General features: G+C 48.6%; 1 protein-coding gene across 2 annotated transcripts; it reads left to right on the forward strand.

Annotated features, from left to right (window-relative positions):
* Positions 1–78: 78 nt before the first annotated feature.
* On the forward strand, positions 79–13,306 carry fmnl2b (formin-like 2b). 2 transcript variants are annotated; one of them, XM_086111834.1, is made up of 28 exons: positions 79–659; positions 905–988; positions 1,072–1,152; positions 1,242–1,318; positions 1,386–1,469; positions 1,835–1,978; positions 2,043–2,172; positions 2,347–2,423; positions 2,531–2,624; positions 2,706–2,780; positions 2,913–3,023; positions 3,146–3,295; positions 3,370–3,471; positions 3,593–3,813; positions 3,902–4,005; positions 4,670–4,858; positions 5,681–5,701; positions 5,941–6,065; positions 6,137–6,339; positions 7,160–7,394; positions 7,475–7,543; positions 7,625–7,705; positions 9,519–9,648; positions 9,728–9,888; positions 10,958–11,059; positions 11,139–11,234; positions 11,363–11,486; positions 12,050–13,306. In XM_086111834.1, exons 1-28 carry the CDS (start codon positions 543–545, stop codon positions 12,136–12,138), a joined length of 3,276 nt encoding a protein of 1,091 aa, XP_085967960.1. In that variant the 5' UTR covers positions 79–542; the 3' UTR covers positions 12,139–13,306. The 2 variants fall into 2 exon arrangements, with proteins under 2 accessions (XP_085967960.1, XP_085967968.1); XM_086111842.1 differs by having other exon boundaries at positions 2,046–2,172.
* Positions 13,307–15,140: the final 1,834 nt, after the last annotated feature.

Below are 15,140 nucleotides of genomic sequence, written 5' to 3' on the forward strand. Positions count from 1 at the left end.
GGGGCGGCGCTTAGTGCAGCAGAGGCCTCATTGTCTGAGGATGCAGAGGAGCCAGGGAGGGAGGGAGGGAGGGTCGAGCCGGCAGCGACACAAAGACGCGGAGCGCAAGTCGGCGAGCGGCGGACAGACATAGACAAAAGAGGAGGCGGCCGCAACTCTCTTTCTTTATGTGGGGGAGGAGAGAGGTGGGCAGGATTAACCGGCTGATCTGCAACACGCGCTCATACGTGCGCGCACGCGCCGCACATATCGCACCGAACATCACCGGGATCAGCATCATCACCGGCGGCGGCAGGCGAGAGAGACAAAGAGGGAGACGACCGGGGACCGTATCACCATCTGGGAAGAGGCAGACTGGGAGGAGAGAGACAAGCAGGCGGAGCGGAGGAGACGGACGGACGGGAGGGGGACGGACCCACGGCCTTCATCACCTCCAGTCGCGTTCGTGTGTTATGGCCGACCACATGTTCCCGCAGCGGTGTGTGTGCTGAGCGCTCTGTCTGTGGTGGGTGTGTTTGGGTCGAAGCGTGTGTGTTTGTGTGATGGGGAACGCCGAGAGTATGGAGAGCCAGCTGGCCGTGATCCGGTCCAGAGCCGCGCCGGTCCGACTCCCGATGCCTGACGCTGCCGAGCTCGAGGAGAGGTTCTCCATTGCACTGGTAACTCCACAAATACGCAAAGAAATGGCACACATGTCGGAAATGGGGGGGTCGAGGGTGGGTGGGATACTACATGACAGCACGCACCGATGGGGACCGCTGGCGTTAGTTTATTGTTGAGGCGCCTAGCGAGACAGCTCGTGATCCGAATCGAAAGCTCGGATCCGGAAGGGAAACGTCCACCGACGGTTGTGTCAGCAGACATTTTGAGTCGACGCCATGAGCAGCATGAGATTCTGTTTCAGAATTCGATGAACCTTCCCCCGGACAAGGTGCGCTTGCTGCGTTCCTATGACAACGAGAAGAAGTGGGAGCTCATCTGCGATCAGGTAGGAGCCGCCCGGAGACTCGGAAAGCGAAAACCTCGTCGGCTCGGCAAGCCCTCGCCTAAACGCTCGTGTCGGCGACGCAGGAGAGATTCCAGGTGAAGAACCCGCCGCACACCTACATCCAGAAGCTGCGAGGATTCCTCGACCCGGCGGTCACGCGTAAGGTAAGATGGGCGATCGGGTGAACGACCGCTCGCTATGATTCACTTTTTTGGCGAGCTCGCGAGACGGAACTTTGCCTTTGCGCCCGCAGAAGTTCCGAAGGCGGGTCCAGGAGTCGACTCAGACTCTGCGAGAACTCGAGATCTCTCTTCGCACAAACCACATCGGGTACCGCACAAGCGTCTGTCAATATCACCCAACTGCCGGTATGTCTGAGGTGTACTTTTGCGTGCAGGTGGGTTCGGGAGTTTCTCAACGAGGAAAATCGAGGGTTGGATGTCCTGGTTGAGTATTTGTCCTTCGCTCAGTACGCTGTCACGTAAGTCTGCAGATTTCTCGTTGATTCCTTTCATCCAAGCATTTTCAACACCTCGTTCGGGTTGCGGGTTAGCTGGAGCTCATCCTGCGGGTGAATTCGGGTGACTTTGGACTTTAGAACCCATCCAGAGTCCGGACGTTAACTCATTCACTCCCAAAGACGTTTTTAAACGTCTTTTCAGACTTGGTCTAGAATTGGCTGGTACCGAATTGAATTGTAAGCTGTGCCGCCACGGCACCCGCCGGGAACACATGATCAACCCTCCTGTTGGATCAGATTCTCTTCCTCCGACCGGGAGAAACGACGTCATCGGATTTTTATCGTCCACTCTGTGGTCGCTGTTCAACCAACTTTGATTTTTGCAGGTTTGACAACGAGCAGCCAGAGTCCGGAGGAGACGCGGCTTCCATCGACTCTCCGTGGAGTCGCTCCATCGAGGATCTCCACGGCGACTGCAGTCTCCCGTCCCCTTCGTCCTCCGCGCCCAGAACGGCGCGGCACTCCATCAGGTAGCGAGTTGGCAAAAGAGAAGCCTCGGCCGATCCGCTCTCTGATCAGGTTTTCTTCCGTTAGTAGTTCCACCTTGGTAACTCGCTCCAACACGCTGCCCAGTAGTCGCACCTTGAAAAACTCCCGACTCGTCTGCAAGAAAGACGACGTCCACGTGTGCATCATGTGTCTCCGAGCCATCATGAACTACCAGGTGGGACTCCCCCCCCCCCCCCCCAAAAAAATAAAAAATGATTTGGCTTAAATAATGAATCGAAGCAAGTTATTTGACGAAATTCCGAAAAATAAGTAAGTGTGAAAACCCCAACGTCGTGCCTTGTCACGCGGCGAGCACGGATGTCATCCCATTTTGTTGTGACCTCCTCAGTACGGATTCAACATGGTCATGTCTCATCCGCACGGAGTCAACGAAATTGCTCTGAGCCTCAACAACAGGAACGCAAGGTAGCTAAGCGCACGCCGCGCCATCTCCGATCACGCGCCGCATGACAGCATGTAGCCAATTAGCAAAGGGCTAAAAGCTGAACTTGATTCCCCCCACCCCCGGCCAGGACGAAGGCTCTGGTGTTGGAGTTGTTGGCGGCCGTGTGCTTGGTCAGAGGAGGACACGAGATCATCCTGTCGGCCTTCGACAACTTTAAAACGGTAAAAAGTCAAAGCCGCGCGAGAGCCGTCCTGACTTCTCCCCGTCTTGAGGACCGATCGTTGATGGGTCGTCTTTTCCAGGTGTGCTCGGAGTCCATGCGCTTTGAAAAGTTGATGGAGCATTTCAAAAACGAAGACGACAATATCGACTTCCTGGTGAGCTCGCCGAACCGTGACGACCGATCCGTTTTCGCCCCTCATTAGCTCGAAAACCACCGAATCAATTTCGAAGCGGAACTGGCGACCGATCGTTTCGCATCGCCTGCGCTCCTCGTTCTTGTCGGTCAGGTGGCGTGCATGCAGTTCATCAACATCGTGGTGCACTCGGTGGAGGACATGAACTTCCGAGTGCATCTGCAGTATGACTTCACCAAACTCAACCTGGACGACCACCTGGAGGTAACGTTTTGGGAGCGTGCGCCGCACTTCGCCTGGATCGCATCGGCGCCGTCCAACTGCACAATCGAGAGAATCCTTCTCCTCTCGCCCCCCCACCTCCCCTCCCCCGGCCGATCTGCCAGAGGCTGAAGCACACGGAGAGTGACAGATTACAGGTGCAGATCCAGGCCTACCTGGACAACGTGTTTGACGTCGGAACGCTGCTGGAAGATGCCGAGACGAAAACCGCGGCGCTCGAACGGGTGGAAGAGCTGGAGGAGAACTTGAGTAGCGTAAGAATGGCCGACGAAGCAAAATGGCGGACGAAGACGACAACCTTTCCCCGCTCACCCGAGTCTCCGCGCAGATGTCGGAGCGGCTGCTCGACGTCGAAAACGAGGCCATGCTGAAGATCGTGGAACTGGAAAAACAGCTGATGCAAACGAACAAAGAGCTCGACCAACTCCGGGTCAGTCACGTTCTTAAATCAAGCCGACTTTTCTCTGCCGTCGAGACCCCCAAAGAGCCGTTTTCTTTTCTCCACCGTCTTTCTCGAAGTCCACTCATACGTTTTTTTTGCGTTTTCACAGGACGTGTATGCCAGCGCCAACACGCAGGTGCACACGCTGAGGCGGATCGTTCGGGAGAAGGACCAGACCATCCGCCGTCAGAGTCGTCTGGAGCGACAGGCCCACGAGGCCCAACAGGCCGGCGGTCCCGGAGCTCCTCAACCCCAAAGAGGAGAAGGCGACGGGGGTGTGGCTAACTCCGCCTCGCCCTCGCCTCCTCCCTGCTCCGCTCTCTCCCCCAGGTAGCGCCTTGGCCAAACCTCCTGCGCATGTTTGGATGTAAGGCCCAAAACGCTCGGCGCATTTCTGACGATCATTTCTATGATCCAGCCCCGAGACGGTGGCCTATCATAACATGGGACCGGGAATGGGCGGTGCTCCAGATATGCCGGCTCCACCCCCGCCGCCTCCCCCGCCACCGGTGCCAGGTTCAGGTGATTGTTGAAGGCCTTCACTCAGAAAAACGAATCCACCTGAGTAATTCTGATTTCCAAATATAAATCTTTCGTGCACAAATGACGATAAGCTGATAGCTGTCCACTGCAGTAACCGAAAGGGAGAAACAAGGACAACTTGCATCAGTCAAGTCAAGTCTTTCATAAGTTTTTAACCGAGCAAAGTCTTAAAATTGGGCGGCCCAGTGAGCACGTCGACCTCACAGCGCAGAGGCACCAGGTTCAATTCCAGCTCCGGCCTCCCTGTGTGGAGTTTGCATGCGTGGGTTTTCTCCGGGTACTCCGGTTTCCTCCCACATTCCAAAAACATGCATGGCAGATTTATTGGACACTTTGAAATTGTCCCGAGGTGTGATTGTGAGCGTGGTTGGTCTCTGTGTGCCCTGCGATTGGCTGGCAAAGCGGTTCAGGGTGTCCCCCGCCGACTGCCCGAAGACAGCTGGGATGGGCTCCGGCACCCCCCCCCCCCCCCCATGACCCTTGTGAGGTTAAAGCGGATCGGAAAATGGATGCATTGATGGACGTTCCAAAATCGGCAAACTCAAGTCATGTCACTGGAGCCCCCCCACGACTGTTCATGAGGTGACCGCCAAGATCTTCCTGTCCAACATGCACCCACAGCAGGATGTCTTCTTCTTTCTAGTGTCCAACGGGTTGTACCCCGCCCCTCCGCCGCCTGCTCCTCCGCCACCTCCACCACCTCCTCCGCCTCCGTGTCGGACCAGCGAGCTCTCCTCCACTCTCCCGATGCCACCTCCTCCTCCACCTGTGGCCCCCCCGCTTCCGGGCCCGGGGGGGTCGCCCACTGTCATCTTCAACTCCGGGCTTGCAGGTGAGCGAGAGCGCACGGCAGCGATTCTCAATGTGTAGTCGGCGAAAGAATCACTGCCCAAGTGCAGTTCAGTATTTCACGTTTCACTTCGATACATTTGACCTCTAATCTTAAAAACATTGATCGTTTTTAATTCCCTTTTTTTTGCGCAATGTGTTTTAATTGAACTACATTCATTTGGGCGGCATGACGGTCGACCGGTTAGCACGTCGGCCTCACAGTGCAGAGGTGCAGGGTTCCATTCCGGCTGCGGCCTCCCTATGTGGGGTTTGCATATTGTCCCCGGGGCCTGCGTGGCTTTTCTCGGGGTACTCTGGTTTCCTCCCACGTTCCAAAAACATGCATGGCAGGTGAATTGATCGCTCTAAATTGTCCCCAGGTGTGATTGTGAGTGTGAATGGTCGTTGGTCTCTGTGTGCCCTGCGATTGGCCGGCAACCGGTTCAGGGTGTCTCCCCCCCCCCCCCCCCGCCTACTGCTCAAAGACAGCTGACATTGGCTCCAGCACGCCCCGCCACCCTTGTGAGGAGAAAGCGGTTCATAAAATGGATGGATGGATATTTCGGTGCATTTATTTTTTTTTAATATTCATACAATCAAGCACGATGTTAATTTCATAACATCATGTTACAGTTGCTGACAATAGTATCAAACATATACTGCCTCTATTCGGAGTAGAACATAGGCCCACTATGCCTCTGTACTTTAACGTTGGCCATGACGGCAGTGCTCGGAGAGCGAGTATTTTTTTTTTTCAGGCTGGACTCGGCATTTCTCTCACTTTTGTCACTAACAACTTTCTTCTCTTATTTTCTGCTGTCAGAGGGACCACTCAAGTTATTCTGTAGGTTTAATGACGACGCGCATATGTAAAGCGATCAAAACCTGTCAATCATCTCCCCATTATTCACGTGTCACTTTTCTATCCATCGTCCGTCTCCACCAATCACTCGGCTGTTTCACGCTTGTCCATCTCTAACGATAGCTCATCCACACGTTGTCCGTCAACCCGCCAACCCCGTTTGAAAAGAAACACCACGAGTGTCCGCGGCTCTGTCCAATCCCGTTTGCTCGCTTGTGCAGCGGTGAAGATAAAGAAGCCGATCCAGACCAAGTTTCGGATGCCGGTCTTGAATTGGGTCGCCCTGAAGCCGAGTCAAATCAACGGCACCGTCTTCAACGACATCGACGACGAAGCCATCCTGCAGGTAACAATTACATCGACCTGACCTGCGTTTGAAAAAGTGGATCCAGTCGTTAGCGCTTTGCTCGTGTCCAGGATCTGGACGTGGAGGGCTTTGAGGAACTCTTCAAAACAAAGGCTCAGGGTCCGGCAATGGACTTGACTCTGTCCAGACAGAAACTTCCCCAGAAGGCTCCATCCAGAGTCTCTTTGCTGGACGCCAACCGAGCCAAGAATCTGGCCATCACGCTGAGAAAGGCCGGTCAGGGTCCAGAGGTCATCTGCCGCGCCATCCACATGTAAGACTCGCGTGGAAATATGCTCTGCCGCACAAAGGAGCAAATTACTTCCAAGTTCCTCAAGGAAAAAGAAATGTCTTCTATAAGATAAGATAAGATAAGATAAGATAAGAAAACCTTTATTAGTCTCGCAATGGCGAAATTCCCAATTCACAGCAGCAAAGTTATGAAAGGAAGAAGTAGAACAACAAAATAGTTGATGCCCCACAGGGAACTGTCAAATTCGAACGATTAAAAAAAATATATAAAATAAAATTGCAGAGTACTGGATGTGAAATGAGGCTGAAAAATTGCAAAAAAAATCAAATCTGCTGAAGTCGCGCCCCCCACTCATCTGCCAGCTGTCAATCACATCGCACTGCTACGACCTCGAAAATGGATGCTACTTCATCAGGCATCTTTCAAACACTTCCGTATCACTAAAACTGACTGCAATACGCCCCGCCAGGTCGTCGTGGGGCTTTTCCGTGCCGTGACAACGAGGCGCTCTAAAGACAGCCGGAAACTCCGATCCACACGCTGGCGGTCAAGACAGATGCATAAAAAAAAAATAAAAATAATAATAATAATAATTTCCCCTCGCTCTAACACTTTTCTCTGCGTGACGTGCAATTGAACCGGATTGCCGCTCATGTAAAAAAAAAAAGTAGCGAGGGAGGGGCAACCCATGCCAGACTCCAAAGTGCATCACGTACTTCATCTGTGGAGGACGGGGGGGGGGAATAATTCAAAGAGAAATTCAAGTACAGTACTCAAGTAAGGTGTTTTAAAAAAACGACTCAGTTGTCTGTGTCAAAATCAAGAGTCTGCGCTCGCCTAGGTTTGACCTGCGGACCATTCGGGTGGACTTTGTGGAGTGTCTGATGCGTTTCCTGCCAACCGAAGCCGAGGTGAAGCTTCTCCGTCAGTACGAGCGAGACCGAAAACCTTTGGAGGCGCTGAGCGACGAAGACGTCTTCATGATCCAGTTCAGTCGCATCGAGCGACTCAACCAGCGCATGTCCATCATGACCTTCATGGGAAACTTCAGCGACAACGTACAACTGTTAACGCCGGTAAGGTCGCGCACGGACCGCTCGAAGCGCCCGAACCCGTCGCTGCGCTCCTGTTCTAACAAGCCCTCGTTTCCACGCAGCAACTCCATGCCATGATCGCGGCATCCGTTTCCATAAAATCATCCCAGAAGCTGAAAAAGATACTCGAGGTCAGTTTCTTCCCATGGTGAGCGCTTGTGCCATGCACTTGTCCTCGTCACTCTGATTCCTTTTTGTTTTTGTGGTCGCAGATCATCTTAGCTCTCGGGAATTACATGAACAGCAGCAAGAGAGGTGCGGTGTATGGCTTCAAACTACAGAGCTTAGACCTGGTAACACACAAACATGCACACGCACGCTCGGGGGGGCTGGGGGAGGTCTGGAAATGTCGGGTTCTATAATCCAGTGTTTTTCAAACTTTTTTGAGCCAAGGCACACTTCTTGAATTGAAAAAATCTCGCAGCACACCATGAGCTGAAAATGTGAAGGAAAAAAAAACCGCGTATTTGAACAATTAACGTGTTATATTGTTACTACAACTGTTTTTAACATTGAAGAATGACGTTGTAACAGCTTGAATTGAATCAAATGAACACAAAGAAAAAAGTATTTTATCATCTTTCATATTTTTTGTTTCATCGGTCGTCCTGCATTCATGCGTCACAAATTCGCTTGTCTCTCGTCTTAACACAAGGCAATTGGCTAGCTGTCGCTGCCCCCTAGCGGTATGGGAGGGTACTACACGATTACTTTCTGGGCGATAGACCGCACAGGCATACAAATTGGATATTTTCCCACGGCACACCTGACAATATCTCGCGGCAAAGGGTTTGAAAAACACACTGCTGTAATCAACCGGGCTGAATTTTCCAAAAAAAAAAAATGTTGACCCTGCAGAAGAATTATTTGTTTTATGTCCAAATTAGTTTTGGATCAAGTTGAATGCAAAAGGCGCAAATGTTTGTAGCTCAAGTGTCAGATCGATTGAACAGTTTGACATGAGAGAGAGCTGATATCCTGGCGGGAATGATTTAAGTTCGCTTTCTTTGACTGTTCTCAGTCTCACTGCTTAGTGAGGTTGTTGTTTAAGTTGGGTTGAAAAAAAACACCAAGTCGGCCTCTTACATTTTCTCTGGGGCAGTGGTTCTTAACCTGGGTTCGATCGGACCCTCTGGGTTCAGTGAATCGGTCTCAGGGGTTCGACGGAAATGAACAAGTTATAATGTTTTGCGTTCTTGCACGCCATCCATGCAGAACAACAAGTCAAATGTATTGACTTGATCCCAAAAGAGTCTCAAAGTGCTTCGCGTGCCCACAGTTGAGTCTGCTCATGACATCCTGCGATCTGAACACCACAGGAGGGCGAGGAAACGCTCCAAAAACATCAAGTGGATGTCAAAATGTATTTGTCCAGTCGGATATGGGGGTGCCCTCGTCGTTCCGTGCTTCCGCAATTCACAATTCAAAGGTCTTTATGCGCTCAGCATAATAGCATACTGATGACTGACCAGATTTGCATGTACTACACACCAAAAAAACCCTTTCCTATGATAGGGTTCCCGCGGGTCCTTAAAGTTCATAAATATCCATAAACAAAGAAGTTGTAAAATGATGTTCATAATTGTCCTTAATTTTCAGGGAAGGTTTCTAAAATAAATAAAAATCCTTAAAAATATATATATTTTTGAAAATAAATTGAAGTTTTATATTTTCTAAATTAAAATTTTTTTGAGAATGATTTTTCTCGATTTTTCTTTTGTTTGACATGCAGTATGTCAAATAAAGGGTTAGCTGATTGCCCCTAGAAATAAAGCTGTGCCCTTCCATTGGCAGCAATGATTTGAACACCAGCTCAGTGAGACTTGGCTTTCTGTTCAGCCCGCAGATTGCCGAGCGGGCATTAAATCCACCGTGAATCCTGAATGCTCAATGGAGAAAAAGTCCTTTAAAAAAATGGATAAATTAGCCCTCAAAAGTCCCTCAAAGGTCCATCAATAAAAAGCAAGTAGAAGAGTGGGAAGCCTGTATGATCTTTTCGACACAAATAAACTGGCATAGATATGTGAAGTCATGTACTTCAAGTCGAAAGTCGCGTCCGGTCCTTCGTTTAGTCCAAAGTTGGTTAATCCGTTGATGCGGTTTCAGCTCCTGGAGACCAAGTCGACGGACAGGACGCAGACGCTGCTTCACTACATCAGCAACGTGGTCAGAGAGAAATATCCCACGGCGGCGCTCTTCTACAACGAACTTCACTACGTGGACAAGGCGGCCGCAGGTTCGAAGCGGACCGATGACGCCGTCGCTCTCTCTCTGGAGCGACCGAGTCCATACGTGCGTGCGTGCGTGCGTTTCAGTGAGTCTGGAGAACGTCTTGTGCGATGTCAAAGACCTGCAGCGAGGGATGGAACTCACCTGGCGCGAGTTCAGCGTGCAGCACAACGCCACCTTGAAAGATTTCATCAGCAGGCATGAATCGCGACTCAACAAACTTCAGGAGGATGCGCGTATAGCCCAGGTATGCGCGCGCACACACTTGTGCAGTGATTCCCAAGCTCTGTGAGAGATCACCAATTATTTTTACATAAACCATGTTATTTACTGTAAATCATGTCAAATGTTTTAATGTATTAGGGGGCACGGTGAGCGAGTGGTTAGCGCATCAGTTTCACATTGCAGGGGGTGCAGGGTTCGATTCCAGTTCGGGGTGTACCGAAGGCTGCTGGGACAGGCTCCAGCGCGGCTGCAAACCTCGTGAGGATAAGCGGATTAGAAAATGGATGCACGGATGGACGAGGGATAGGGTACTAAATTCGGGTTTTGAAACAAGGGTTCGAGTTTCTAATTAGGGTTGGGGTTTCAAACTAGTTTTAGGGTTTCCATTAAGGGTTTCAAACTTGGGTGGGGGTTTCAAAGGAAGGTATCAAACGAGGGCTACGGTTTCAAACTAGGGTTAACGTTTCAATCTAGGGTTCGGCTTTCCAGTTAGGGTTTCACAGTGAAGTCTCGAGTTAAGGTGAGTATTTCAAACTAGGATTGGGGTTTCAAGTTACGATTTTAGGGTTTAGTGTCCAATCAACCCATCATGCCCAGTTTTTGGAATGCGGGAGGAAACCGGAATACCCGGAGAAAAGCCACGCAGGCATGAGGAGAACATGCAAACTCCACACAGGAAGGACGGAGCCGGAATCGAACCCTGCACCTCTGCATTGTGTGCCGCCACCGACCCTAGTTTCAAACCATCATTTGAAACTCTAACCCTTGTTGGAAACCCTCATTTGGGAATGCTAACCCGGGTTTGAAGTCTGCGGTCTCACATTTTGATTGTCAAATGAGTTGCAAACTATTACATTTTGTGACCCAACTTTAAAACGCTAACCCTGTTTTGAAACCTAAACAAGGCCCCAACAACTCGTGAGTCAGGTCGCTCACATCTCGTATACTTTTTGTCAAAACTTTTTGCTTGGTCATCTGCTGTGCAATTTTTTTTCCTTGGCTCAATAAAGGCTAGGAAACAACGCATGAGTGTCTTCCAATCACATCACAAAATAAATCGCTTTTTTTTTTTTTCTTCCACTCTCCCGAAGGACGCCTTTGAAGATGTGGTGAAATTTTTCGGGGAGAGCTCCAAAACCATGCCGCCGTCCGTCTTCTTTCCCATCTTTGTTCGTTTCATCAAAGCTTACAGGGTGAGTGACCCCCGAAGTCTCGTAGCCTTCGAGTTAGAGAAACTTTGTGACCGCTGCTAACCCACGCGCGCGCGTTCAGCTGGCTGAGGAGGAGAACGAACAGCGACGGCGTCAGGAGCAGATGATGTTGGAGAAACTGGAACAGGAGGAGCAGCAGCAGGACGAAGTGACCAAGGTAGGACCAAGACGGGTGCTCATCTGAAGGCGCGCGGGGGGTGGGGGGGGTTTATCTTTCAATTTACATTGTAAATGTCGGTCGGTGCTTCTCGAAAGTCTTTCAACTTCCTGCTCGTTCCCCCCCAGTCACCATCTCACAAGGGCAAACGACAACAGCAGGAGCTGCTGACAGAGCTGAGACGACGACAAGGAAAGGACAGCCGCCACGTTTACGAGGGGAAGGACGGCGCCATCGAGGACATCATCACAGGTAATTGACCTCTGACCTCATGAAGTCACGGGCGAACACTATGAGGAATTACGACTTCATTAGGATCTTTTAGGTACTGTGTTGCGTATTTAAGATTTTTCTTTAACCCTAACTGCTCTGTGCTTGCCATGTGTGCCCACCATGCTTCTTTTTAAAAAAAAAATTTTAATCATTTTGGCTGTGTTGATGCAAATGTAGTGAAACTTCGCAAGGATGAGGATTTTTGTCAGGTTTTTAACGATAGCTAGAATATACTGTCATGTTTAGTAAATGTACTGTATGTTTCCGGCCAGATTACATATTTTTTTTCCATTTTTGGACAAGGGGGCAATCATGTAATTATATTTTCGAAAGAGGTGTTCAATAGTGTTCTTTATCTGTCTTGCTAACTAGTTAGCTACTGCAGTTATCCAGCTCACTAACGTTTAGCATATCTATCTATCTATCTATCTATCTATCAAGCTCGCTTACTAGCTAACTGTCTATCTATCGAGCTAGCTTGCGAGATAACTATCTAGAGTCTTGTTTGCCATTTAAATGTCCATTTTCCCCTTCCCCCCCAGCTCTGAAAACCGGCCCCTTCACAGCTCGGTCGGCCAAACGTAGCTCTCGATTCTTCTGCGACCCGGCGCACCCCGAAGAACACTACTGAAGCGGCAAAGATGACCCAACAAATTGCCTCGCCCACCTTGAATTAATGGCAACAAAATGCACTTTGAACATTTTGAATTGAGGAGCACCACGCTATCCAATTGGTCAGTCAGCGAGATGGTGCGCCCTGGTCTTGGTCTTGTTTTCCAACACTGGACTTTCTGAGCCAAATCCTTGTACAAATGACGTGGAGGATTCATCAATTTGTGTGTAGACTGCTCAAGCAACAAAACTGACTTTTATCTTTGACGGATATTCACAAACTGAAGATGAGCTGTTCCCACATTTTTTTTTTTTTTTGGGGGGGGGGGGGTTCGATGAGCTCTGCAGCGGACCTTAAAAAGCAATGAAAAGCACATGCTGATATCTTGCGGCCCCCGACTGAGTCCCACAAGATTTTGTACAAGTATATGTGAGTGTGGTAGCAAAAGCTTTTTTGGAATCTTGCGAGTGAGCCAGAATCTTTGGTCGGACTCAGGAGATTTGTTAAGTGAAACGCGTACAGGGTCCTATTACTGGTTTGTGTTGTATTTTCAACTGTTAGCGACCAAATGTCACTTCGGATTACATTCAACGACACGTTGTAAAATCCAGTGAACACATCACCACAAAAAATCTAAACAAATTATCTGTACCTTATTGTTATGAATCATGAGCAATTCTCCTTTCATTCACCTGAAGTCTTAACTAGCGAGGACATATGAAGTGCGTCAGAAAAGTTCCAAGACGAGGTGTCACAAATGATGTATTTCACATCCACAATACGACATTTCTGGTTCGAAAGAGGCCAGACGATCAACTAACTCGTCTGCAACGTTTGCTTCATTACTTGTTGAGAAAACACGCGAGTTGTGGCATCAACTTTTCTGACTCTTACACGAAACAACCACACACGTTTCTGTTTTGTACGCGACTTCCTCGCTGAGGAGCCCACCCCGCGCCTCCAAAAACCACCGATCAGACCAACCCGTTTCCCGCCTGCTTATTTCGTTCCCATCAGAGACCCCACCCAACGCTGCCCTCATCTTTTTCATTCAAAACGTTAACATGAACACAAACGAGCACAAGTTTTCTACATTTTGTAGAGTCTCCGGTTTTTGTCGTCGTTCCTGTTGTCGAGTCTATATTTGGTTGTAAATAAATAAAAACACGTTGATACAACGCTAAAACGCTGGCCGTTATTTGTTTTGATTGTCGACTAAAGGTTGGTCCCACAAACTTGATTGAGCCGAGGCCGAGCGACCCGTTGTCAGAGCAATTAGCTTGAGGATGTCACTTCAGTGATGTCGCTCACAAACACCCTTGAGCTCAACGAAGATGACAGGACTAAACGAACACACACTGGTTTAATCACACACATTATTTACCGAAGACTTGAGCATTGTAGGCAGTAAACATGAAATATTTTAGCATTGTGACAAACAATGACACATTTGCTTATCATGATGAAGATGAGCTCTCCGGTGTCAAGTGCCAAGCGTGGCTAAATGTCGCGGGTTACGTCATCTCGCGTCGTCGACGACGACATGATTAATTGCCATTGTAATGATGGTAATTTGTAAGAAATGTGCTTGTATTTTTCAACACGAGGGGAAGTCAAACTCATTTTTGGCATTTGCCACATCATATTGACAATTTCTTTCAGAGGGCTGTGATGACTGGGAAAAAAAAAGTCTCATTATTTCATATACTGTGCACAATTGTATATTTTGATTTGTATGTATCAGTGATGTGTTCCTCGAGCTGGTCCTTGGTCCTCGGCCTTGGCCTCGGAGTCAAGTCCTTGGCTTTGGCCTTGGCCTCGGGTTGCCGGTCATCGAATACAACGAGGGATTAGAGCCCCTAATCCTTCGTCCACAGGTATAAAGTGGGCCAGAGGACCGCAAAAATCACAAAGAAATCAAACAAAATCCATCCAGGGAAACCCATGTTGATGACTTTATCTAGCGCTTTAAGAGGGGCGGGGCTGCCACTGACAGGTGACGGTCAGTGCAAGGTGTAAAGAGCGGCATCACATTTAGTTTCAATCACGGTTCGTTCCGTTCGCGATCGGCAGTTTAAATAGCGTGTAAAGCCTTTCTCTAACAGTGGTGTCTTTTATTTAGTTATTTTTGCACAGTCGTCACGTTTGTGCGATCGCACTACAATGTTTGTTTGAACCAAGTAATTTGCGTTACAGCTGAGGTCAATAATGTCAGCACTTTATTTAAAAAAAATTTTTTTTTTTAAACGGCCATGTACAGTATATAGTAAGGTGTTTTTAGCCGAAAAAACTACCATGTGTAGTAAGGCGTTTTTAGACGAAAAAAAAACGACCATATATATAGTAAGGCGTTTTTAGCCGTAAAAAAAAGACCATATATAGTAAGGCGTTTTTGGCTGAAAAAAAAACGACCATGTATAGTAAGGCGTTTTTAGCCGAAAAAAAACGACCATGTGTAGTAAGGCGTTTTTAGCCGAAAAAAAAACCTTGTTTCGTAAGGCGTTTTTAGCCCAAAAAAACGACCATGTATAGTAAGCCGTTTTTAGACAAAAAAAAAAGACCATGTATAGTAAGGCGTTTTTAGCCGAAAAAAACGACCATGTATAGTAAGGCGTTTTTAGCCGAAGAAAAATGACCATGTATATAATAAGGCGTTTTTAGCCGAAAAAATACGACCATGTATTGTAAGGCGTTTTTCGACGAAAAAAACGACCATGTATAGAAAGGCGTTTTTAGCTGAAAAAAACGACCATGTATAGTAAGGCGTTTTTTTCGGCTTACTATCGGCTAAAAACGGCTTACTAAACATGGTCGTTTTTTTGGGCTAAAAATGCCTTACTATACATGGTCGTTTTTTGGAGGCTAAAAATGCCTTACTATACATGGTTGTTTTTTGGAGGCTAAAAATGCCTTACTATACATGGTCGGGGTTTTTTTCGGCCAAAAATTCCTTACTATACATGGTAGTTTTTTCGGGGCTAAAAATACCTTACTATACATGGTCGTTTTTTTTTCGGCCA

Source organism: Hippocampus guttulatus, chromosome 1 (genome assembly GCF_054856545.1).
Source record: "Hippocampus guttulatus isolate MCC_2025c chromosome 1, RoL_Hgut_1.0, whole genome shotgun sequence".
Classification (NCBI taxonomy): Eukaryota; Metazoa; Chordata; class Actinopteri; order Syngnathiformes; family Syngnathidae; genus Hippocampus; species Hippocampus guttulatus.

Coding starts and splice junctions, on each gene's coding strand:
- fmnl2b (XM_086111834.1), top strand. CDS start 543: ATGGGGAACGCCGAGAGTATGGAGAGCCAGCTGGCCGTGATCCGGTCC. Junction 660..904: donor AGAGGTTCTCCATTGCACTG/GTAACTCCACAA, acceptor ATTCTGTTTCAG/AATTCGATGAACCTTCCCCC. Junction 3,472..3,592: donor AAGAGCTCGACCAACTCCGG/GTCAGTCACGTT, acceptor GCGTTTTCACAG/GACGTGTATGCCAGCGCCAA.